Genomic DNA, 24,689 nt, shown 5'->3' on the forward strand with positions numbered 1-24,689 from the left:
AGTAATGTATCGCTAGGTTATGTTAACTTATGCTATTTCAGGTATATTTTGATGATTAACTGTTATTTAGATGCTTTTTGGGGAGTGTAATGCGTTTTGCGGGTGGGTTTTAAAATGTACTTTACAGGTTTTTGTCTGAAAATGTGTCCTATGGGTATTGGGAAATTATGGGCCCGATAAAGAGTTTGGCGCAGCAGTGTCAGCTCACCACCGGATCCGCTGCGCTAAACGCGCGCATTGACTGCTGGCCATATTACAAGTTGTAAAAGTACAACTCGTAATAAGGTCGGCAGTCCTTTAGCCTTTCCCATGGCGGTGCCTTGAAAACAGGCACCGTAATGGGAATGGCCAAAAAGTTCCAGCACGGCATGACACTGACATCCATGTTGTGCTGAAACTGGGGGGAACTCAGACAGGGGGGCACATGTTGTGCTCCCCTGAATGCATTCCTATGACGGGGTAACATGGGGGCCCTGTAGGGTCCCCTTTGTTCCTGCACCGCCAGCCATTTCATGGCGTGGCTCTACCATGGAAAGGCTGGCGGTCCAGGAACTCGCATTATGCTGAGCGGGAGTGTTCCAGTCACTGCTCATCAGAATGCATTGTGGCGCTCTGGCGCCACTGCCAGGGAACAACCGTTCCCTGGCGCAGCTGGCAGTCCACCGCCAATACGACTTACAAATTCATAATCGGCAAAACGGTAGACTACCACTTCAGCCCCACCACGAGTATGGCAGTCGGAAGACCACCAGACTCTTAATCGGGCCCTATGGTTTTTTTTTATAAAAGGAAATCATTTCTGGTTTAAAATAAACCAATACTTTTTACTTTGATTTCCTTTTTGTTTGGTTTTCCAAGAGTGTTTATTTTTTAGAACAGTTTTTGGGGAGTTTTATGGTTCCTAGATACTTTGGATTGCTTTGATGGATTTCCATTGAATTTGTTTTATTTTTGCATTTTTGTTTCTGCTTTTTGGACAAAATATTTTTCCCATTGTTAATGGATTACTATATTTTATTATATGCATATTCTCTCAGAAGTGCAGTATGGCTTTCGTTCTGGGAGGTCAACAGTGGACCAGTTTCTAAACTTCTATATGGTCTTAAATAAATATACCATCCCTCGCCCTGGCTCAAATCACTTAGGGTTAGGGATCTTTCCTCGGCATTTGACCAAGTCAATTGAGGGAAATTATGGCAGGTCATGTTATGTATGGGGCTGGACCATGATATTGTCCTCTTTTTGAGAGAGCTGCATATGAATACCACAGCCTCAATACGTTACTCCAGCGATCTTAAATGCTCTTGAAATTTCCATATTAAATGGAGGGTTCTGCAAGGTTGTATCCTGGCCCCGTTTCTCTTTAACTTGTATATTAATTGTCTGGAGCAGGCCCTGGTTGACACCAAAGCAGATTGTCCACATGTGGGAGCCCGGTGTTTAGCGGTGCTCTTATATGCGGACGATGCTGTTATCATGGCCAAAACTGCTAGAGGTCTACAGTCCTTGTTGAACTCTTTCGCTAACTTCATGGAGGACTTGGATTTATCGGTTAATGTTCAAAAATCCCACGTGATGGTGGTTGGCCCTCGTAAGATCAAGACATGCAGGTTAACCTGGGGGACCAGTGTTCTCCCAAAGACAAGAGTTTGTTCTTATTTGAGCCTGTTATTCTTCGCTGTGTTGGCGCCCTTTCGTGAGTAGGAAGAAGGAGGAAGTTACACAGGTAAATGTGGCTGTGTTTAGTTTTGACTGAAGACTAGAGAGAAGAGCTATTAAGACCCTACTGCAGATCTATCAGGCAAAATGCATTTCCAAGGCAGTTTATGGGAGCAAGGTCTGGGGTTTGTTAATCGGGCTGAATTGCAAGCCATTGAAAACTCTTTAAGATGTCTTTTGTGTGTTCCACACAACCCAACAACATTTTCTGTTCATGAGGAACTGGGTGTTGGGTATACAACAGATGTTCAAAAATCAATTTGGAGGGAGAAAGAAGGGCTTAGATCCACTCAGCTTCCTTATCTCAATATCAAAAAAATCAATTGTAGAGTGGATCACTGGTCCTGGGAAACCAGGGTATTGCATGGACAGTACATTGTACCGTATAAGAAACCCTCATTCACGTTTAGTTGGGATCGAGATTAGCGGTATATCTTGATTCTCCGCTGAATGTGGTCTTCAACGTGATCGCATAATCATTGGGTCAATCCAATGCTTCCTCCACCCGGAGGCTTTAACCACTGGTTATCACAGTAGTGATCGTGAATCAAAAAAGAGTGAGGTGATCGTGATAAAGAAAAAATGTGTATTAAAATTCTCGTAAAGCCAGTAGATATTTTTATTGGTACTGGGTTCGAGACCAAGATAAAAATGTATTCTCGTTGTGCACGTATCTGACTGATTATGGTCAAGTGCACTGGTTAAAAACTGTGTCCAAAAAAGGTCGACATGTTTCAGCCCTCGTCAGCCCAAACGGGTCTAGCGGGCTTTCTTCAGGACCTGGTGCAAAACAGAGGCCCGTACTATGGGCTCCCTTGTGGATGTGCGGGAAAGTTTTCCTTTTGAATGCACATTCAATCTTAAACCAATGGATTGAAAATGTTTGTGGGAGGAAGGAAAGATAGAAAGAAAAGGGAAAACATAAAATCATTGCGAATTCATTCTGTATGCAATCATAAAATGGCAAAGCTTTGTTTGTAGGAGACCCCCTGTGGGGAACCCCTGGTATGGCAAAGTTCGTCCCTCCTTTACTTGTAAGAAGCAGATCTCGTACACAATCCATTTTGTCATATTCCCAAAGCAATGATAACCAAATCTCCGACCAACACCTCATTGTCACAAACGATGTGTATGCTCTGTACACCCCTATGCGCAAAGTGAGGCTGAGGGGTTCGAGAGAACAGCACCTACGAACGTTTTATGAGGGTGGCTGGGATCTTTGTCATCACTTGGGATAAAATCAATAATCAAAATTGAGTATGGCCTCATTCAATCGTAAACGGTCTATGGATTTGGTTCAGACAGATTATGCTAGGCGGTATATTCATGTTAACTCTAAACGGAAGCAGCTCTCCAGTGGAAGCGAGAAAGTAGACTTATTGACCAGTGCAGTGCAATTATTCTGTTATTATCAAATGGCTACTAGTCGTGAAAAAGGATACAAATACACAGGCCAAGGTGAAAAGATGCCGTGATTACCTTGTCTCCTTTGTTTCAGGCCACAACGGGTACTCTAGGGGAGTCGCTTCACGCTCTAGTGGTGTTTAAAGAAAGAGTAATGCTTGAAAAGAAAGTTATTTGGGCAATACGTTACGTTTTTGTTCTGTGTTCTCGATTTTTGCTCTCGGCGCTCTCGATCTCCTGCCATTACCTCTTTGGCGTCGGTCTGGGACCTGTGCTGACTCTGCCTCCTAGGACCCGGTGAAGACATTGAATCCGGGTCTGCTGGTTCTTAAATAGGCGGAGTGGTCATAGATATAGAGAAAAGACTTGGAGTAGAATTTCGACTGGGAGAAGAAATTCGTTCGTTTACTGATATATAAAGTCGAACTCTATTTTTAAGTCGCCAATTTATGAACATATTGTGTAATTTGTAAGTTTTCTGACATACAGCTTATGTCAAGAATATTCAGTACCTGCTGAGCTTATTACCCTCTCATAAGATCCTTTGCAGTTCAGCACAATGACCAATGCTGCAAACCTCGTCCTGGGACAACAGTAGAGAGACCGCAATGCTTTGTCGCACAGAGACGTGATACCTATGAACTGGGACTGACCAAATTAAGAGTCAATTGCACATATGACCCACCGAGTCACGATTTGCCTGACAAGAAAGGATCGTATCTAACTGATTAATTCCCCTCCACTCACCACTGTCAAAAGAATGTCACATGATAACATACGACAGCTGTATAGAAGCTTTACGGCTCTTTTAAGCTCAGCAGGTACTGAATATTCTTGACATAAGCTGTATGTCAGAAAACTTACAAATTACACAATATGTTCATAAATTGGCGACTTAAAAATAGAGTTCGACTTTATATATCAGTAAACGAACGAATTTCTTCTCCCAGTCGAAATTCTACTCCAAGTCTTTTCTCTATATCTATGACCACTCCGCCTATTTAAGAACCAGCAGACCCGGATTCAATGTCTTCACCGGGTCCTAGGAGGCAGAGTCAGCACAGGTCCCAGACCGACGCCAAAGAGGTAATGGCAGGAGATCGAGAGCGCCGAGAGCAAAAATCGAGAACACAGAACAAAAACGTAACGTATTGCCCAAATAACTTTCTTTTCAAGCATTACTCTTTCTTTAAACACCACTAGAGCGTGAAGCGACTCCCCTAGAGTACCCGTTGTGGCCTGAAACAAAGGAGACAAGGTAATCACGGCATCTTTTCACCTTGGCCTGTGTATTTGTATCCTTTTTCACGACTAGTAGCCATTTGATAATAACAGAATAATTGCACTGCACTGGTCAATAAGTCTACTTTCTCGCTTCCACTGGAGAGCTGCTTCCGTTTAGAGTTAACATGAATATACCGCCTAGCATAATCTGTCTGAACCAAATCCATAGACCGTTTACGATTGAATGAGGCCATACTCAATTTTGATTATTGATTTTATCCCAAGTGATGACAAAGATCCCAGCCACCCTCATAAAACGTTCGTAGGTGCTGTTCTCTCGAACCCCTCAGCCTCACTTTGCGCATAGGGGTGTACAGAGCATACACATCGTTTGTGACAATGAGGTGTTGGTCGGAGATTTGGTTATCATTGCTTTGGGAATATGACAAAATGGATTGTGTACGAGATCTGCTTCTTACAAGTAAAGGAGGGACGAACTTTGCCATACCAGGGGTTCCCCACAGGGGGTCTCCTACAAACAAAGCTTTGCCATTTTATGATTGCATACAGAATGAATTCGCAATGATTTTATGTTTTCCCTTTTCTTTCTTTCTTTCCTTCCTCCCACAAACATTTTCAATCCATTGGTTTAAGATTGAATGTGCATTCAAAAGGAAAACTTTCCCGCACATCCACAAGGGAGCCCATAGTACGGGCCTCTGTTTTGCACCAGGTCCTGAAGAAAGCCCGCTAGACCCGTTTGGGCTGACGAGGGCTGAAACATGTCGACCTTTTTTGGACACAGTTTTTAACCAGTGCACTTGACCATAATCAGTCAGATACGTGCACAACGAGAATACATTTTTATCTTGGTCTCGAACCCAGTACCAATAAAAATATCTACTGGCTTTACGAGAATTTTAATACACATTTTTTCTTTATCACGATCACCTCACTCTTTTTTGATTCACGATCACTACTGTGATAACCAGTGGTTAAAGCCTCCGGGTGGAGGAAGCATTGGATTGACCCAATGATTATGCGATCACGTTGAAGACCACATTCAGCGGAGAATCAAGATATACCGCTAATCTCGATCCCAACTAAACGTGAATGAGGGTTTCTTATACGGTACAATGTACTGTCCATGCTATACAACAGATGTCACAGCATTCCTCCCTTTCTCTTTATGGCTAGATAATTTGACAAGGCCTGTGGCCAAATAGAATAAGGAGATTTTAAAAGATTGTATGTCGCTTAATTGGTCACTTAATATTTCCTGACTCAAGTACATTAAAGACCTTTCTCAGAGCCGAGGTAGGATTGAGCTGTTTAGCTCTCTCGAGGGAATTGGTAGAACTGACTGAAAATGGGCTAAAGAAATATTTGTTGGCTCAGGTCTATCTCCAGACAAGAGGCTGCCCTTTGAAATCACGAGTGCATGCCCACCTCCTGTTGAAGTCCATTTCTTTTATTGAGCCATATCTTTTAACCGTAAAAAGCACATACAAGTATTTTTGTTGACCAGATTCAGGTTTGATCTTTTTCACTTTTTGTTAGAATTTCCTCAGGGAAGGAGTAGGGGCCATTAACTGGAGTTCTGAAGCTGTGACAATCTGACCCCACAAGACATCTTGCATTTTACAATGTTCTGTAAATTTTGAGAGGTTCCAAGGAAGGCGTTCGGTACACCGCTTCTAAGAAAAATGAACTTTCTTCATGTACAACCTGCCCTGTATTTACAATTGTTACTGGAAGAAATTATTTTGAATGTGGTATGCTTCTTTAAAGCTGCCATGAGATTCAGGAAAACCTGTTATTGACTATTTAATCCATCTGGTAATTGTTTTCTTATGAGCTCTGTACATTTTTATCTACAATTCTTTTTATTTAATTGTATTTAAATTAATGCATTTTATGCTTGATGTTTTATTGTATATGCTGGGCATATTTTAATCACGATTATTGCAGCTGTTTCCTGCTTTTATGGTTTTCATAAAAAGAACCGAAATAAAGCATAATTTGAATTTAACTTCGATATTACGTGGCTACAGTGAAAGATTTGCAGCTACAGAGCAGTACGTATTATTTATTTAATTTCTTTTGGGTGGGAAATGTAATTTTCTATTGCTTGTGTAAATATTATGTGATTGTTATGTAGAATTGTTTGGTTTATGTGTTGTAATACATTTATGTGATGGATTGAGTTTGTTTTGTACTTTTTCTTGTAGGTGACGGTTATTTATTTTTTTCAAATAGTTTATATATAGTTTTATTATATCAGTCTTCATTAAAATTGGAATTTTAACTCATTTTTTGGGATGATGTAATAAAAAATCTATTTATTATTTAAAATAAAGATTTGATATATAGTTTAGAATTTGTTGTAATATTTGAAAACTTTGGTAGATTACTATTTATTTTATAATATGCTTTTGGCTATCATTTCTAAGTAATGTACTCCTTTGATATTTATGAAGAGTTTGACTATAAATTGTAGCATATTGTACTTTCCTTTGGTTTGTTTGCTACGTTTAGGGCCAATTTGGCTAACAGATTGCTCCATTCTTATTTGTTGGTAGCTTAGCTTTTTTGTAATGCTTTTATATATTTGTATAGTGTAGGTTGGGTTCTGCCTGGTGTGGATTGGAAGGCATTGTGCCATCCTTCCATTGTGTTGTTTGTTTTGGCTTCCTGCGCCAAGGTCCTGTCACAGACATACCACCATGTCATTTGGAATTTGGGTTGGCATCTGTGTCCTGAGCGAGGCAGTCTGCCAACCCAAGTGTCTTCGAAATAGCCCATTAGGGGGATACATTTGTATTCATTTTGTTGGTAGTAGGGGCTTTCTAGTTGTAATTGTAGTGGTTGACTACCTCTGTGACAGGGACATAGGCTAGTGCTATCATGTTTTTAATTTAAAAGGCAAATTGACTGTTTGTAGACTATTCTACAGTTAGTGCAGATTTTGCAGAGGTGTCTTCATATACTTTAATTGAAATGACAGTAACAGCCTCGTATGGCTTTGTGAGGGTAAATGTTCAGCATGTTTTAAATCATGGCTTGCTCAAAGTCTATGACTATTTTTGGGGGTAGTAATTATTTGTTTAATGTTTGATATGGTTTAAGAGGTCATAGTAAATGCTGCTTTGTTTAATTGTTAAAAGGGCTTATTTAAAATGGCTGTTTGTGTTTTGATATTCAGCATTCCGTCCATCATATGTTTGCTGTAACACTTTTTGCCCTAAGTGGAATGGGTATTCCCAGACGGGGGTGCCTTGCTCACTGTTCCACTGGATTCAAGCTTGCCTAGCTGAAGAAGGGTGACATACCCTGAAACCGGTCCCAGGATGCTTGTTTCCAGTCCAGGGAGGACCTGGCCTGGCAGTTCGGTCTGGACTGTTCCCATGAGGCACAGGGTCAAGACTGATTTGCATATGGCTGGGTCCAAACTGGGGAGACTTAGGGGCATATGTATCAACCGATTTTGTATTCGCAAACGCTGCGAATCGCAAAAAAACAGCGTTTGCGAATACAAAATCGCAAAAGGAGATGTATGAGGCATTTCAGCCTTGCAATCTTCAGGAATCGCTAAATTTGCGATTTCTTAAGTTTGCGTAAGCATTTAAGAAATTGCAAATTGCGATTTCTTAAATGCAATGTAACACGCACCCAAGTGCGATTTCTCCTTAAGAATGGGAAGGTATTCCTTAATTGCGATTTCGCAATTTGCTAATCGCAATAAAGGAATTTTAAGAATTCGCAAAAGTATTGCAATTTTTTAAATACATCCCGTTTTGCAATTCTCAAATAGCGATTCTCAAAAAATCGCTATTTGAGAATCGCAAATGGAGATGATGATACATATGCCCCTTAGTGGGCAAAAGAACGATGGATTTAACCCTGATCTATTGATTGCGAGAGAATGTTTGCATTGTCAGCATTCCGTCCATCATTTGTTTGCTGTAACACGTTTTGCCCTAAGTGGGATGGGTACGCCCAGACTTGGGTCCCTTGCTCATTGTGCCACTGGATTCAAGCTAGCCAAGAATGATTTGCATATGGCTGGGTCCAAACTGGGGTGGCTTAGTGGGCAAAGGAACAATGGATTTAACACAGATCTATTGACTGGGAGAGAATGTTTGCATTGTCAGCATTCCGTCCATCATTTGTTTGCTGTAACACTGTGTTTTGATATTCACCATGCGTGTAAGTTATCTGATGTAGAGAATATTAGGATTCATTTTTCATTATTTAGATTGTCATGTAAAAGGAAGGTTCTTCTTTATATTTAAATGTCAAAGGCTCACGTATGTGTATGTCAGGTGCAGTATCACTGGTGACTTTTTTTGTTCATGCAATTAAACAATTTAAAGAGAGTATAGGTGGTAGTTGATCTGTGATGTGTTCGGGGACTTTAGCAAGTATATCTTTAAGGATTTTGCTTGTGGGTTCCTGGGAGCTAGTGCTTGCCTTGCTTACATCCTGTAATATCTCTCTTTCTTCTATTTCTGTCTCATTTGGGAGATGGTTGTACTCTCTTACATGTATTACAACATAATGTTGTGTAGTTGTCCTCCCATAGAATGCATTAGAATAATATTTAGTACATTTCCAGTTTATATTTTCTGTAGATGCACATTTTTTAGCTGTCGGTAAAGTCCAAGTAACTGCTTTCCTTTCTGTGAAGTGATCTACTTTGCAGCTTCTGTCATTGCATCTGAAAGTAGTTTAATAGTAAAGATGTATGTAGTACTTTAAAGTTTGTGCATTTGTTATTTGCATATAAAAATATGCAACTACTTATTTTTTGTATACTTACATACATGTTCTGTTTAGATGCTTCACACAGTTTTGAAGCTTTTCAGTTGGGGGTGTTCTAATGTGTACCAGGGGCTTTTTTCTGTTCGATGGAAAAAAAGTTGTTTCAGTTTAAATATTAATGTTTTGGTAGTCTTTCGAGGGTGAGGTTTATTTTTGTCCGCTATACAGGTGAATTTATAGTTTTTTTAAAACTTTATGTATACTTACTTTCTTATATATTTTTTCCTTGTTTTCTGGCACTTTATCACTTTTTTTCAAGTCGTAAGTGTTTCTTTTAGGAAGTCTTTATAAAGAGAGAAATTGGAGATAATTTATTAATTGTTTGTTATTTTACACTTTTAAGTTAAAATAACAATTACGTTTGACATTAAATATAAGTTTTACTTACTTGGTTAGGTAGTTGGTGAAATGTATATATTTCTTCTTTAAAGGTCTGGTATGGCAGAGTTACCTCGTCTTGCAGCATTTGTCATTTTTTAAGTAGTTAGTTGTTTAAATTAGTGTGTCTTTTAAGTTGTTGATTTAATTTTTTTGTTAGGTTTTATTGATTATAGTTGTTTGTAGTCTTATTTTATTGCTTAGCTTACTTTTTGTTTGATTTTTTTTATTAGTTCAGTTCTTCTATGGTAAACGCTAATTTAGGTATTATTTGCAGTTTAAATGTTTGTAGTTAATTATATTATATATTTGTTATAATTTTAGTTATATAATCTTTTGGGTTGAATAGTGAAGATTTAGTTGATGTAATTTATTTTTATTTAATTTAAGTATGTGTAAATAAATATGTTGGGTTTATTTGAAATAACTGTTTTATGCAAAAAGTATGTTTTTATATACTTATTAATGATTATGAAATTATTTCTGCCATAATGTTGTAATTGATATTGTGTGAATCAATATTTTTGACATATTATATTTTTATTTAAAAGTAACAATATTTTTGTATCCGATATCTTTTTTTTCAATATAGTTAAAAATTGATATTTGCAACAATGATATTTGTGTTCTCGATATTTGAGGTTTTGCTAGTTAAGTATAGGAAGTCAATATTTTTATCAAATTTTTTGTGTTTCGATATTGTATGCAGCGATATTATGTCAGTGATCCTTCAAGCACATGTACCACTTTCGTTTCCTTGTACAGCCAAACTGTATATTACTTTATTTTCATCATGTTCAGAGCTATATGTTAATGCAAGTCTCACATGAGTACCTTTTTGCAGCTTGTAATATAATAAAAAAACATAAAGGTAGTTTCATTTTTTTTAAACGTTGCTCAAATGGACAAACAGATGGACAAATACGTTCCAGGACCCTAACCAAGGATGTGCTGCAACAGCCATAAATATATTTCACATCCACACATCCTAAGATTTCTATCGCTGGGTGCCAGGCCTCTCTCGCATGGATTTGCCAGCTGGTAAAATGCACTGAAGATTGAATATTGTCACATTTTTAGAATTATTTTAAGAAAACATGATCATTCTTTACAGTTTCCCTCATACAATAAAACATGCTTGTCAATTCATGACACCAATCTGTGTTCCCCTTGATTTTAGAGAGTAAGGGTACCAGACATTTTGTTTTTATTGGTTAAGGTTTTCCACAGGTGATAAGTTGGGTGCAGTATATTTGGAAACAATTGGAGGGTCAAATCAAATCAAATCAAATCAAATCGGGTGTTTGTTAAACTTGACTTCTCACCCGTAAGGGTCTCAAGGCGCTGGGGGGTGTGGGGGGTTTGCAGGTTCTAGTCCATCAAGGAGGGGGTCTGTCGAAGAGCCAGGTTTTGAGGTTTCTTGCGAAGATGGGGAGCGATGTTATCTGTCTGAGGTGGAGCGGTTCCAGGCTCTGGCCGCGTGGAAGGAGAAGGAGAAGGAGAAGCCACCCGATCTGGTCTTTCTGGTGCGGGGGATCGTGGCATAGGAGAGCTGGGCTGATCGTAAGGTCCTTTTGGGTGCATGGAATTTGAGTCGGCTATTCAGGTATGCTGGTCCGTTGTCGTGGAGGGCGTTGTGAGCATGGGTTAGCATCTTGAAGGTGACTCTAGCTTCGATGGGGAGCCAGTGGAGTGTGCGCAGGCGCTGGGAGATATGGCAGTGTCTTGCCAGGTTGAGGACCAGTCTTGCCGCGGCATTTTGGATGTTCTGTAGCTTGCGGGTGATGTTTTTGTTTATTCCGGCATAGAGTGCATTGCTGTAGTCGAGCCTGCTGGTGACCAGGGCATGAGTGACGGTCTTTCTGTATTCAAGGGGGATCCATTTGAAGGTCTTACGTAGGAGGCGGAGGGTGTGGTAGCAGGAGGACGAGACTGAGTTGATCTGGTGGTCCATTTTGAGCTCTGAGTCCAGGATGATTCCCAGGTTGCATGCGTGGTCCGTGGGGGTGGGTGGGCTTCCGAGGGCGGGGGGCCACCAGGTGTCGTTCCATGCGTCTGGGTTTGGGCCCATGATGAGTACTTCCGTTTTGTTGGTATTTAGTTGTAGGCAGCTGTTTTTCATCCATTTGGCAACGGCTTCCATGCCTTCTTGAAAGTTGTGTCTGGCGGTGTTGGGTTCGTTGGATAGGGAGAGTGAGTTGGGTGTCGTCTGCGTATGACACAATGTTGAGTCCGTAGGTTCTGACGATGGGGGCGAGCGGAGCCATGTAGACGTTGAAGAGCGTAGGGCTGAGTTAGGACCCCTGGGGGACTCCGCAGGTGGTAGGTGTAAGGTTCGAGAGGAAAGGGGGGAGTCTGACCTGCTGCGTTCTGCTGGAGAGGAAGGAGCGGATCCAGTTGAGGGCCTTGTCTTGGATCCCTGCGTCATGGAGTGTGCGTATTAGGGTGCGGTGAGAGACTGTGTCGAATGCCGCTGAGAAGTCGAGGAGTAGGGGTGGGCGGAATTTATGTAGTCGCGCTACGCAAAGCTCCACAAAATGGTAAAAAATCTCCAAGAGCACGCAGAAATTCCGCGAGCACGCGTAATTGCTTGTTCCGCCCGTTAGCGATGCTTTTTTCCTGTTCCCGAATGCTGTTTGCGTGCTCGGGGGGAATTATATCGCGAACACCCATTTTGAAAGCGCGAACAAGCAAAAAATTCCGCAAAACCGCCGATCGTGCAATTTTTGGCAATTCTGCATTCTCCGCAGTACGCAAAATTACCCAAATTACCCAAATTCCGTGAGTGGAACGGAATTTACCACCCAGGCCTATCGAGGAGGATGAGGGCTGCTGTTTCTCCTTTGTCCAGTAAGTTACGGATGTCGTCTGTTGTGGCGAGGAGGGCGGTTTCCATACTGTGTTTTTTCTGAACCCGGATTGGGAGGAGTCGAGGATTTTATGCTCTTCGATGAATGTGGTGAGTTGGCTGTTGATGGCTTTCTCGTTGACTTTCGCTGGGAATGGGAGCAGGGAGATGGGTCTGTAGTTTTTGAGGTCGGTGAGCTCCGCCAAGGGTTTCTTCAGGAAGGGGTTGATCTCAGCGTGTTTCCAGTCATCAGGAAATGAGGCGGTTGCCAGGGAGTGGTTGATGGTGTGGCAGAGCATGGGTGCGATGATGTCGGCGGCTCTGTTGAAAATGTGGTGGGGGTAGGGGTCCGTGGGGGCCCCAGAGTGGATTGACTTCATCGTCTTCATTGTGTCACAGAAACACAGTGGGTCACAGAAAGCAAAATGCCAGTTTAGGGTACCTGTCTTTTGGTCTTAGTTATCACCATACACTTTATGGAAACATTTCACAACCATGTATTTTCAACATCTACACACCCTAAGTCTTGTATGACTGGGTGACAGGCCTATTTTACCCCAACTGGCAAAGACATTGGTTAGTAGTTTACCAATATTTTCTCCAAAACATGGTTATTCTTTTCAGTCTGACTCAACCTGGAAGAAATCCCTATCAAGATTTCTCCCCACATCTTTACTCCACTGGGTCTCCTAAGTGTACAGTTAACCGAAGTGCATGGAGTTGAAATATTATTGAGCAGGGATCCACATACTAGACATGAGGTATTGTTTTTAATGGGGAATTCTATATGGCCACACTTCTGAAAAAACAGAACTCCCCTTCAGGGGTAGGCGTATTGTACTGGACAGGAAAAGGCTAAAACATAAACCATGTGAATACCACATTGACATGACCCTCACTTCCCTCTGTCACAGTTTTGTCCTGTTCCTGTCCATTATTGTAGGCCCACCCGCACATGAGGTGCTGCTATTATTGTAAGAAGTGTGGAATGTTTGCTGTTCCCACAAGTTTCTGATCATTCTGACACAGATGAACTTTGCTTTTTGACCAGTTTACATTTGCAAGGCATTCTGTGGAAGAAAATGTGGTGGCATTCTTAACACCCAGGACTTCTCCAGTTATGTAGTTTTCAGTAATGACTGGAATTTGTAGGTTTCTCTAGGTGCTGGCAAAATCTGGGATCATATACCACATGTATCCATTGCCCTAAAATTAACCTAATTCCAAGCTTCTTTTGCTATCCACAGTCACATTCTTTAGCCTGTTCTGATCTGGGTGACAGAATTACCAACATTGATGGATACCATTTTGATGCCAAAAAAAGGTGTGGATCTCTATGGTAGTAAAAACATTATAAACCACAGCTCAATTTTTAGCTGAGGGTGTCATGGGCTTTTGAACAATCTACAAACTCTACATATGTTTAAAAGAGTCTAATGGATGCAATAGTATGTTACATCGTGCATTGGTCTTCTGTGTAAAAAGCTCCAGCTCAAAACCGTGTTACCAATTTTGTTTTCCACTTGTAGTGACTAATTTTGATTTTAGATATCAGCTATTTTGGGGAATCCTTGAACAATCTACAGAAATGACTTTTTGCTGAATTATGAAGAGTGTCTACTTTTCAGCATTCTACAGGTTTCTGGGATCTCTCATGGGTTTGACACCTGCCTCACTAAATGCATAATGGTATAAAATACAAATATAGGAAATGTCTGCTTTCATAGGCTAAGAAATATCCAGACAGTGTATGGCTTCTTGCAGGGGCACAGACACAAAGCTTCTTCCTCTCACCTTGCATTGTATGAGGAAGGAGCTGTTAGTCTTTGCCCCAGCAAAGAGCCAAACGCTGTTTGGATTTTTGTTTTGCTTTGTGTCCAGCAAAGTGCCAGATGATATTTGGATTTTTTCACAGGCTAAAATAAAATGTCTCGTTGCTGGGGTACACATATGGCTCCTTCCTCTCCCAATTTTTCTCATGGAAAGAGAAGCAGTATAAAATGAAGGATCAAGCTGTCTGTGTCCTAGCAAGGAGTCGGAAGCTGTTTGGAAATTGTTCTCTTTGCTGAGGGTCAGACATTTAGCTCCGTCCTTTCACAATGCTTCTTGAGGAGATAGAAGCTTCACGGGTTGGCTGGGTTGGTCAGGTCCTGTGCCGAACCTGCCACGGGTGCAAAACTGCCACAGCCAGACAACTTCTGTTGTGCAGGCCCTTGGCTGTGCACAGCCGGAGTAGGCCATTCGGCCTGGGCTGCAGCGAAGCACTGCGCCTAGCCAGACGGGGCGTACAGCCTCTCATAGTGCCAACATAGACTGTCCTCCCTTGCTATTCATGTCCTTTGGCTGTGTGCAGGAGGGGTTTTCCATATTTTGTTTCTGATGGAAACATTATTATACCATATTTACTCATTTATTTGTTTTACATTTTTAGTGGAAATTTGTAATATTAAAGAAAATCGAGATTTTCAGCCCAAAATAGTTTTTTTTTTGCTACTCACAGAATGACAGCCGTAACATAACATTATGGGCCTCATGTAGGAAGCCTAATACCGGCCGGTAACGGCCGATTTTCGGTAAATATACCGTTACCGACCGGTATTTAGGCTTTTGAGATGTAGGGGGATCATTTCATGATTCGGTATTTACCGAATCGGTAAAATTACCGAATCGGTAATTTTACCGATTCGGTAAATACCGAATCATGAAATGAGATGTAGGGGGAGTGTGTGGTGGGTGTGGGGATTCGTTATTTACCACCAACTAAAGGTTGGTGGTAAATAACGAATAGGTGTAAAAAAGCATTTTTGTGCACGTTTAAGTGTGCAATGTGGCAGACATACATGCCCTTAGGGCATGTATGTGCGCCACATGTGCACACATGGCCGAATCAGGGGTGCAACAGGGTGTCAATGTGACACCCTGCCACCCTTGCATGTGCTCCCCCCATTACCGAATCGGTATTTACCGAATCGGTAATGAGGCATACCTTCCCATCAATGGGAAGGTATGCCTCATTACCGAATCGGTAAATACCGATTCGGTAATTACCGAATTTCTACGAATCGGTAATTTTTACCGCATAAATACCTACATAGCATTTACCACTTCATAAATACCGAATCGGTATGATTCGGTATTTATGAAGTGGTAAATGCCAGGCCACCTACATGAGGCCCTTAGTAACATAACATGCTTAGGAGGACAGGATGGCTAGGTTCTGGATTGTGTGCATATGTCTGGAAGAGACATTTTAGTTAGACCTTGGACTCCCTGGAGATTGTGCCGCTCGCAAAGGTTAACACAGTGTGCTTAAATAAGAAAGCTAGCTTTGAGTTCTAGAGTGCTGGATTCAAGGCCACCTTTAAACCCATTATAGAAAGATTCCATTCACTTCCTCACTGGTATAAAGCAATGCTTACTCTGGTGCCCTGGATTCCTGAAAGTATGGCTTCTAATTGTTAACACATCCAATGACACAAAAAAAGTATTGTGTGGGATGAATGTGCCTGATGAATTACCAAAGGTATGCTTACTGTTTTAACTGTAGTTGTGTACTCCAATGTTTTTAACTGGAGGTGTTACAAGACGAGGGGGCAAAGGAGGAAGTAACTGGGAGGTGAATGGGGAGATTGTGTGGAGGAATGCTTCAAATGGGTGCCCACTGTGCACTTTTCAGAACTCCAAAGTGCAACTGACAGATCTCCTATGTTTCAAAGATGCACAAAAAGGACTGCACAATTAAATTCAAGATTTTATTAGTTGGGGAACCATGCAGGGGTTTCAGTGTTTATTGTGAAATGCCCCTTTTGCTCCTTTCTGCGGACCCTCCAGGCACACTACAATACACTGCACAACTGGTTATTGCACTTACTCTCTCACTCACTCAATCCCCTAGAAGTACATGTCCCTAAGGAACTAGAGCATAAAAAGGTTAGAAATGTGAACTTGAATAATGACATTGATCTTCTGTTAAATGTATTTTTTGTGAATCGAGGATGCAAATAAATACTTTTAGTCACCGCTGCCTTTACTCTTGGTGCAAAAACGTGCAAAACTAAAATGTGTGTGCAAATCGAAGGGTGTGCACATGTGGCACAAACTGCACAACTGCCAGTGCTTTAAATGGGCCGGTACCCACCGGAACGGAGTACCGACACTTTCATTTTCTCTCTTTGAGTACCAGAACTTTTCCTTGGCCAAGGAGAGTACCGGTACTCTTAGGGGAAAGTCAGGCAGGGCAGGCTCGATGGCATTGGGGACTGTGCAGCTGCCCAGAAAGTGCTCTGCTCAACTGATGCGAAAAAAGAGATAGCAGAATGTAGGGAGGAGCCAGTGTACGCCTCTCAATGGAGCCGCTGCTGGGCAATCCTGCAGCGGCTCTTTTGCATCACTTAAGGGCTGTTTAGGGTTTTGGATGCCCCACAGCCATCTGTGAATGAAAGTGAAGGGCCCAATCAGACCCTGCCCAGTCAATCACACTGTAGGTGTGTGTGACACTGGGCTACCCCACAATACTAATTTATTTACAGCGTGACGCTCGATATGAGAATGCACCTCTCAGCACCAGTCTGCAGAGGGGATGAAAGGGGGGGAGTGTATTACTCGCTACCATATATTGGCCGATTATCATTCAGCTGGGCAGTCCACTGTAGGATAGCACACTACTGTCTCTACCCGTCCCAGCCAACCTGTGTCCATTTGACAAGTTTCACGTACTCATCCGAATTGAAGTATTAATCTGGTTAAGTGACATGCGCGTTCCAATGACTTTTCAAGGGGCAGAGTGCGCTAAAGAAAGCTACCTGGGAATCCACTACATATTTCTCTAACAGAACTTTGGGACGGATTCATTTAGACAGACTTGAGGGTCGGTTGAAAACTGATTCCACAGTTGTGGGTTTCATCCTTTTTATTATCAAAAGATTTGAAAATACCAAAAGGACCCCTTCGGGCAGCGAGTACTCTACAAACAATCAATGATATCCACCTACCAACAATTAATTAAATTCCCCTGCCCATAAGATCAGGACGGAATATCTTTCGTTTAGTTGCCCATTTAGAAATTTACTCCATCATCAGTTTTGTAATCTGCAACCTCGTCTCATGATTGAATGCCTTTTATTGTGTGCAGGAATATAACCTTTTCTGACTTTTGAGAGATGATTGTGGACAAGGGGTGTTCACAATAGGTCCAGAAGGGCCAGTTCAAGTCCAGGTTTTCTGGCTATTAACATGATATAAATGTGCAAGCTAATTATCTGAATCAAATAATGTGTGAGTGGCTGTGAATGTGTGTGAGTTTTTTATGTGATGGGTGAGTATGTGTGTATAAATATGTTTAGTCTGGGAAGGCACGCTCACAACCACCTAATGGAGTCCAGCCATGTCTTTGTGAACCAGAGGCAGCATAAGTCTATACAGATGGGGAGACTGAGAGCCAGATGACACACAGAACACACAATATAAAGATCTAAGAGGCATAGGAGAGCAGACAGTCAATCAATACTTCAGAGGAGAAAGCAAGAGGCTGGGGGGTAGTTTAAGCATAGATGATAGGGTTCAACAGACTGTGGATAATAAACAGGTTTCCTGGGCACTGAAAACGAGATGCAGAAGGAGATGGCCAAGAAAAACAAAGGGAAATGAGTGGCTTGAAAAAGAGTGGTCTTCAAAATAATGTACACTCTCATGATACGCACTGACTTTGATCTTGATGACTAGTGTGATCGTGCCAGGTGTAACCTCCTCACATTCTGTCATCTTGCTCAGACACTTCCTCAAACCTTTTTAAAACATTTTGTCTTAACTGAGCCTCTGACACCATAGGTGACCTTGAAAAGTTGTTGTTATGCATTAAGTGTGGTGGTGTCCTATTTTTTAAAAAATGATGAACTCATAACCCTTAACCCTTTCGCTGTGGCGGGAATTCCGCCGCAGCGCTGGGGGGGGTTTGGGGGCAGCGCGGTGGCACGGTGCTCATGACGGAACCACTCCGTCATGAGCCGCGGTTGAGCTGTGCTCATGACGGAGTGGTTCCGTCATGACTCCGCCCACTGCGCTAATCGCCCGCACAGGCGGGGAATTAGCGCCGCGTGGGCGGCGCGGCCGCCAACGGCCGCAGCATGACGGAACCACTCCGTCATGAGCACACGGCGACCGTGGCTCATGACGGAATGGTTCCGTCATGAGTGGGGAAGGGGTTAAAGACACTCCAGTCTAAGAAAAAACACAATTCTCTTAGCCAAGGCCAGCATCTCTCTAAAAAAGGTACTATGGAATGTTTGATGATGTCAGGCAGGTTTTGAGATCTACTGTGACAGTACTCACAAGATGGCCCCTTTAATTTTTTGGGTGTTTTCAATGAGAGGTATCCACACACAGATGTGAGTTTGTCCGTGTTTTATCTTGCAGTAAAGCAAAACTTTAAATACATTTAGTGTAAAGCAACACAGCCTTTGCATTCTGGGCGAGTATTACAGCCAGAGTCTCTGTTGTTTGAGGAAGTCAGGCAGCGCATAACGTCCAGACTGCGCATAAAGTCCAGGCCGTGCATGAACTGTTTGTTGGTGGTCCATTGTTTTGGAAAGAAGAGAAGCATGGGTGGAACTTTCTTTGTTTTATGTACCTTCCATATGAAGCTCTTTTTTCCCAATGTCTACGCATGTTCTATCTTGAGGGACGTAGTAGGGAACACCCAAATGCTAGAAAATTGTACCAACATCTCTTTTGCATCTCTTCAATGCCCAGGAGGCCTGGTCCATGCTACAAAACCTACTTAAAAATCCCATGGTCTCCTGACCTTCAGGTGCCTACTGAACCTACAATGTGCTGGATTTATCCAGCCGATACATGCCTTGCACATCTTCTGTTTGCTTGCCTCTCCCACAGACCCAGATCACTTTCATTACTCAACTGGTCATCATCCAGACCACCATGTGCTCACCTGTGCTTGACTCACCCACCCTGTATTTTCCTTGCCAGCCCTTGCTTACATCATGCAAGATGTGCTTGGCTCCAACTCTGCACTGACCCACCATGTTTGATTTACTCAATCTACCTTAACTAACCCATCCTTTCTCTCCTCTCTTAATTCCTACCTGACCCAGCCAGTTCAAAGCACATTTGCCCTGCGCTTGCCTTTCTTACCCTAGTGCCTCTCGTTGTTTATTTCTTTCACTTTCTGTTGACATATGCTACTACAACTCATCCCATTGCATTCATCTCAGCCATTTATATAAGCCCTTCATCACGTGTCACCACCCTAGTTCCCTGTAATCACTTCACTTGTCCACTGCTCACATTAGATACCTCGTGCTCCCATTAAGGAGCTGTGGATGGTTTTGATTGACCATAGTGGGTGCCTGCTGTATAACAGATGATGGCTGAAACAGTATTGTAGCCTGCATTGTGTTGAATACCAGATTGAAAATGTCCCCTTTCATTTGGGTTGGTTCTGTGACTTCAGTTATGTTTACTGTCTTAAATGTGGAGGAGGCAACAGAGAGGAAAAGAATGTATAGATGCAAGGTGTAAGGTGTACCCTAAAGAATGGAGGTCAAAAGGAATCTGCCTATTGTTATCCAGGTTTTTTTAGTCAAATTGCCTACAATAGCTGCTGTTGTGCACAATGAGAAAATTCAGGACTTTTATGTTTCATATGTGCATAGGCTCAGAGACAATCTGCATTGGTATGACATTCCCAAAATGATAAATGTATCCTTTTGCACATGGGTGGAAAAACAAATACTCTACAGGTAGCAGAAATATTTCTGTATTAACCACAATTGGCACCAATATAATGTGGCTCCAATTAAATGCCTGCCTCCAAGCCCCGCCTCTAGCCACGCCCACAATTGCCCCTCCTCCATTCACTTAATGTATTGATGAGTACCTGCACCTATTTTTTCCCATTTAAAGCACTGACAACTGCAATTGTGATTTGTGAAATAGATTAGATTGAATAATATGAAGAAGATTTTGTTTAATTTTTTAGGTCTGGCAAAAGACACCTTTAGCTGTTGTGCCAGTTTCATATTCTCAAAAACAAACTTAATAAAAATACATACAAAGTCTTTCAGTCATCCCTCTTCATTCATTGGTCTGTTCAAGAGATATTCACATTTTCCTTTCACCAATCACAATATATAGCACGTGGTATGGGATTTTCCCTCTTCATTCATTTTCTGGCTTGCAATGTGGGTGGCAGCACCCGGCCTTACTGCATTTGGACCGCCTTGTGAAAAGGAGTGCACTTTAGTGCCAAGCTTGGTGTGCCTGGCCTGCCGACTCACTCCTTTATTTTGATTCTTGGCAGGTTTCTTTTTACGTATTGTGTATGATGGCAAACAGAAAATTAATAAAAACCTTGCATGCTTGTTTTTCATGTAATCATGAATGTGTGCTCAATATTGCAGCACTAGAAGTAGCCATTGTGGGCAGCAGTGAACTCTTACTTTCAAGCATGTTTTGTTTTCCTATGCTTTACTCTACTTGAAAGACAGTATGGGCTTTGATTGCATGACAGTGAAAACGTTGCTCATCAGATGAAAAGGCAATAGGCAACACCTACCTACACACAAGCAAACACCAGTTGTATAAAACTGGCACAGTGACCACTGACAGCCATCTGTAGTATAGATTACTTGCTGGATCGACAACAAAGACTTCTTTTTTCTTTCTGTAAAAGAAATGTGGATGCAGTAAGGTGTCATCATGGTGCACTCATCACACAGAATTTCACACATCCGAAGCAGAATTCCACTCCTAAGCTGTGCTAATGCTATAGTTTCTGCATGTTCCATGGAGTTCCCCCATTATGGGTACTCCATTTTAGTTTGGGTAGATGGTGACTGTTGGCATACAGTAAACTGTTTCTGGCTGTGGATTTACAGAAGAGATTCGTTTATAGATGGACACCTTTAGCTGTCATGGTCAGATGTAGATAATATACTTTCTGGCTAATGATTTAATATTTTAGTTCCAAATTCAAGTGAGTTATTCATCTTGTTTAAAAATGATTTGATCCTTCTTTTGTTAACCTTCCAAATCATTAATAAATCATCAATATGTCACAGCCACAAAAGAAAATCTTTAGGTATTTTGTTCACCAAACCACTTGCTGCTCCAACATCCCTTTGAACAAGTTGGCATAACTTGGTGCAAGACATGTTCCCATAAAAGTCCCCCACAATTGTTGAAAGAACCTGTCTTGAAAAAGAAAAATATAATTGTTGAGACAAAATTCCAACATGGCCAAGATTATTTTCATGTGACCACAGAGTTATAAGGATCTGGAACGTAAGAAGTAGTTACATGTGTTAATGTAACTGCAATACTTGTGTACAATGAGGTAATGTCAGTTGTGACCACGCTTAATCTGTTTGTGAGGGAATGCCCTCAGTCACATTAAAATGTAAAGTTCTCCACCTGGTTTGCCAAATAATGATCAATATACTGTGATGTTGCCGCTAACTGACAATAGTTAGATGACACAATGAATCTTGCAGGTAGATTCACAGAGCTTTTGTTCATGTAATATGTGAGGTCCTAAGCAAAGCAGTGCATGGCAGGTGCACAAGTTATAGTTAAATTAGTAAACTATCCTCAGTGAATTTCAGTGTTGTTTTGTTTTTGTACAATAGTATTTTCTCATTTCAACACCTAACCTTAACATCAATGTAACCGTTGATTAATATATATATATATATATATATATATATATATATATATATATATATATATATATATATATATATATATATATATATATATCAAGGCTCTCTATTCGCTCCTACACTCTGCAAATCCTATGTGGGTGAACTCTTTTTGAAATGCAGTGTCTTCTTTCACCAGTACATAGATGACACCGAGCTATACCTGAGATTTGATCACCCAAACAGCATCCTGAACCTAACTACCTGCATATTGGAAATGTACACATGGATGAACAATGTATGTGTGTTACCTCAAAATCCTAGAAAACAGAATTCCTCATTTTGTCTCATAACACAACTGAGAACTACTTACCAACGTGTCTGAAAACCCGAACAAAATGGGGATTGTAAATAAAATTGATTATTCTGCAAAATCCCTTGTTGTCACTTTGGGTACAATACTCAATCAAGAAACTCACATAAAGGTAATGAATGAAATGCACATTCCCATTTTATAATTATATGTAACATCAGGCATTTTCTTGCCAAACCACACTTGATGTTGCCAGTCTGATACAAGGTCATATGTAGACTTGAATACAATAACACGCTATTAACAGGCCTTCTCAAGATTTAACTTGCACCAATAAAAGCAGTCCCCCATTTTGTTGATGCTCTCATTTCCAGGACTATGAAATGTGACCTCATCACTTCAGTTCTGGCCTACGCTGGCATATGTTAATTGGTAACTAGCTGCCTTTAAATGTATTTAGTGCCCACAATGTTTTAACATACTTACTTCTGTTACAACAATTATGATCACTACTTAAGAAGACTCCCACCTACAGCCCTTGTTTCTCTAATTGAGCAGTCAGAGTAAATGTTGAAAGGATCAGAGCTTATGACTGAAGCACTAGAACAAGTAACCAATGGTGAACCCTTTATTCTGGATCTGGATCCAGAGAAGGCACTTCACCAACCAAATACCATATCAAACCGATATTAAGGTTCGCTGTTAGCAACCTGTTGCCTAAGCATATATCACACTTCAAAGAAAAATTGGACATATTTGTGGCCCATCACGTACAGAAATAAATACTTCTTCCACTGTTCTGAAAATTGTAAGAGTAGTAATAGATCCATCTTTTTTCTCATGGTATTTGACATGGACTAGGTCTTTTCTCAGGCTTGATGTAATGCAGCTGAAGCAAATACAAATGTTCTGTGTATTACATTTTACACCATGCACAATTAACCCATGGTGTAGGTAGAAATGATTCTGAACCAAAGCCTTAAGATGAAGCAAATGGAAATGAAGAAACAAAACAGAGTACAGAGTGGTAAGGAGGATGAGACAAGTAGATCTGTAAGCGGTGAAATGGACACAAGTCACAGTTACAGGAACACAGATCCTACCCAAATGGACACCAGGACGTCAAAACACAAAAATGGGACAGTGAAATCTAGAAAAGATACATGGACACAGGAGCTGAGAGACAGGAAACTGGTCAGCGAGATACAGGATCACAGAAACATAGACACAGGAAATTAAAGAACAGAAAAGGATAATGGTATGTTGAGACATGACATCAAAGACACTTGGCCAAGGAGACATGAGAACAGAGACAGGAAGACACAGACAATGGGGCAGGAAAACAAGACACTGGGATTAGAAGATTTGGACAAAGAGGCACGGGAGATACAGTCACCCTTATGGACACAGTAGAGAAACAAGGACTGGGAGATTGAGAGCTGGGCACTGCACCAGGGAGATGTAAACACCAAATTAAGAAGAGAAGGACATTAGAATGGGGTATTACTAAATCGGGAAGAGGGAAAGCCAACCCCTATGAAAAGAGAGCTTTAGACTTTGAAACCAGGAGCCACAGTGACAAGTCAAGGGAGACATTAACACTAGGATAGGGAGGCACGGTAGTGGGGTAAGGAGATACAGACACCTCTAGGTAGAGACATTGATGTTATGATAGGGGTAAACAGAAAATGGTACTGTGATACTCTGGCATGGAGACAGGAACACAAAAACACAGACACAAAATACCAAGTAAAGAGGGCAGGGAAACATAAGCATGGAGAGGAAGACATGGACACTTAGGCAGGGAGGCATGGCTACTGCAAAAGGCATACACACTTGAATTGAGAGGGATGGCATCTGAAAATGGAAGAGAAGAAATGAGGAGAGAAATTCGAGGAAAATGGAATAGAGAAAGAATGATTCTGTGACTGGTGATACTGACACTAGTCCAGGAATAAACAGGTACTGGGTCAGGGAAACATGGACACTGTGAAAAGGACATATAGGCATGGGCACCGGTACATGGATTGTTCCTCAATTTTAAAACATTTATCATATCATGTGACAATAATACCTCATCCACTGCACCGACCTGGACACTCAATTGCAGGTAAGCAGATATGGACCTAAGAATAGTAATTATGTGCATATCATGGGATGTAGTGATTAGATTGGTGGAGTGGATACAGTACTATCGTAGTTAGATATCATTGACCATGATATAGTTTCATAGAACCCGCATTGGAGAGAAAGATGTGCACATTACTGAAAGGGTGACACAGGGAACCTGGGACAAGTACAATCAAACAGTGATTTACAGACAGGC

General features: G+C 41.4%; 1 protein-coding gene across 1 annotated transcript in view; it reads right to left on the reverse strand.

Moving 5' to 3' along the window:
* The window catches only part of CNGA3 (cyclic nucleotide gated channel subunit alpha 3), a 286,141-nt gene that overhangs the window by 39,589 nt on the left and 221,863 nt on the right, over positions 1 to 24,689 (reverse strand). The window contains exon 7 of the mRNA XM_085620531.1: positions 20,967 to 21,074. Coding sequence (XP_085476657.1) covers positions 20,967 to 21,074 — 108 coding nt within the window. The remainder of the gene's footprint in view (positions 1 to 20,966; positions 21,075 to 24,689) is intronic.

The sequence above is a fragment of the Triturus cristatus genome, chromosome 8 (assembly GCF_964204655.1).
Source record: "Triturus cristatus chromosome 8, aTriCri1.1, whole genome shotgun sequence".
Lineage (NCBI taxonomy): Eukaryota > Metazoa > Chordata > Amphibia > Caudata > Salamandridae > Triturus > Triturus cristatus.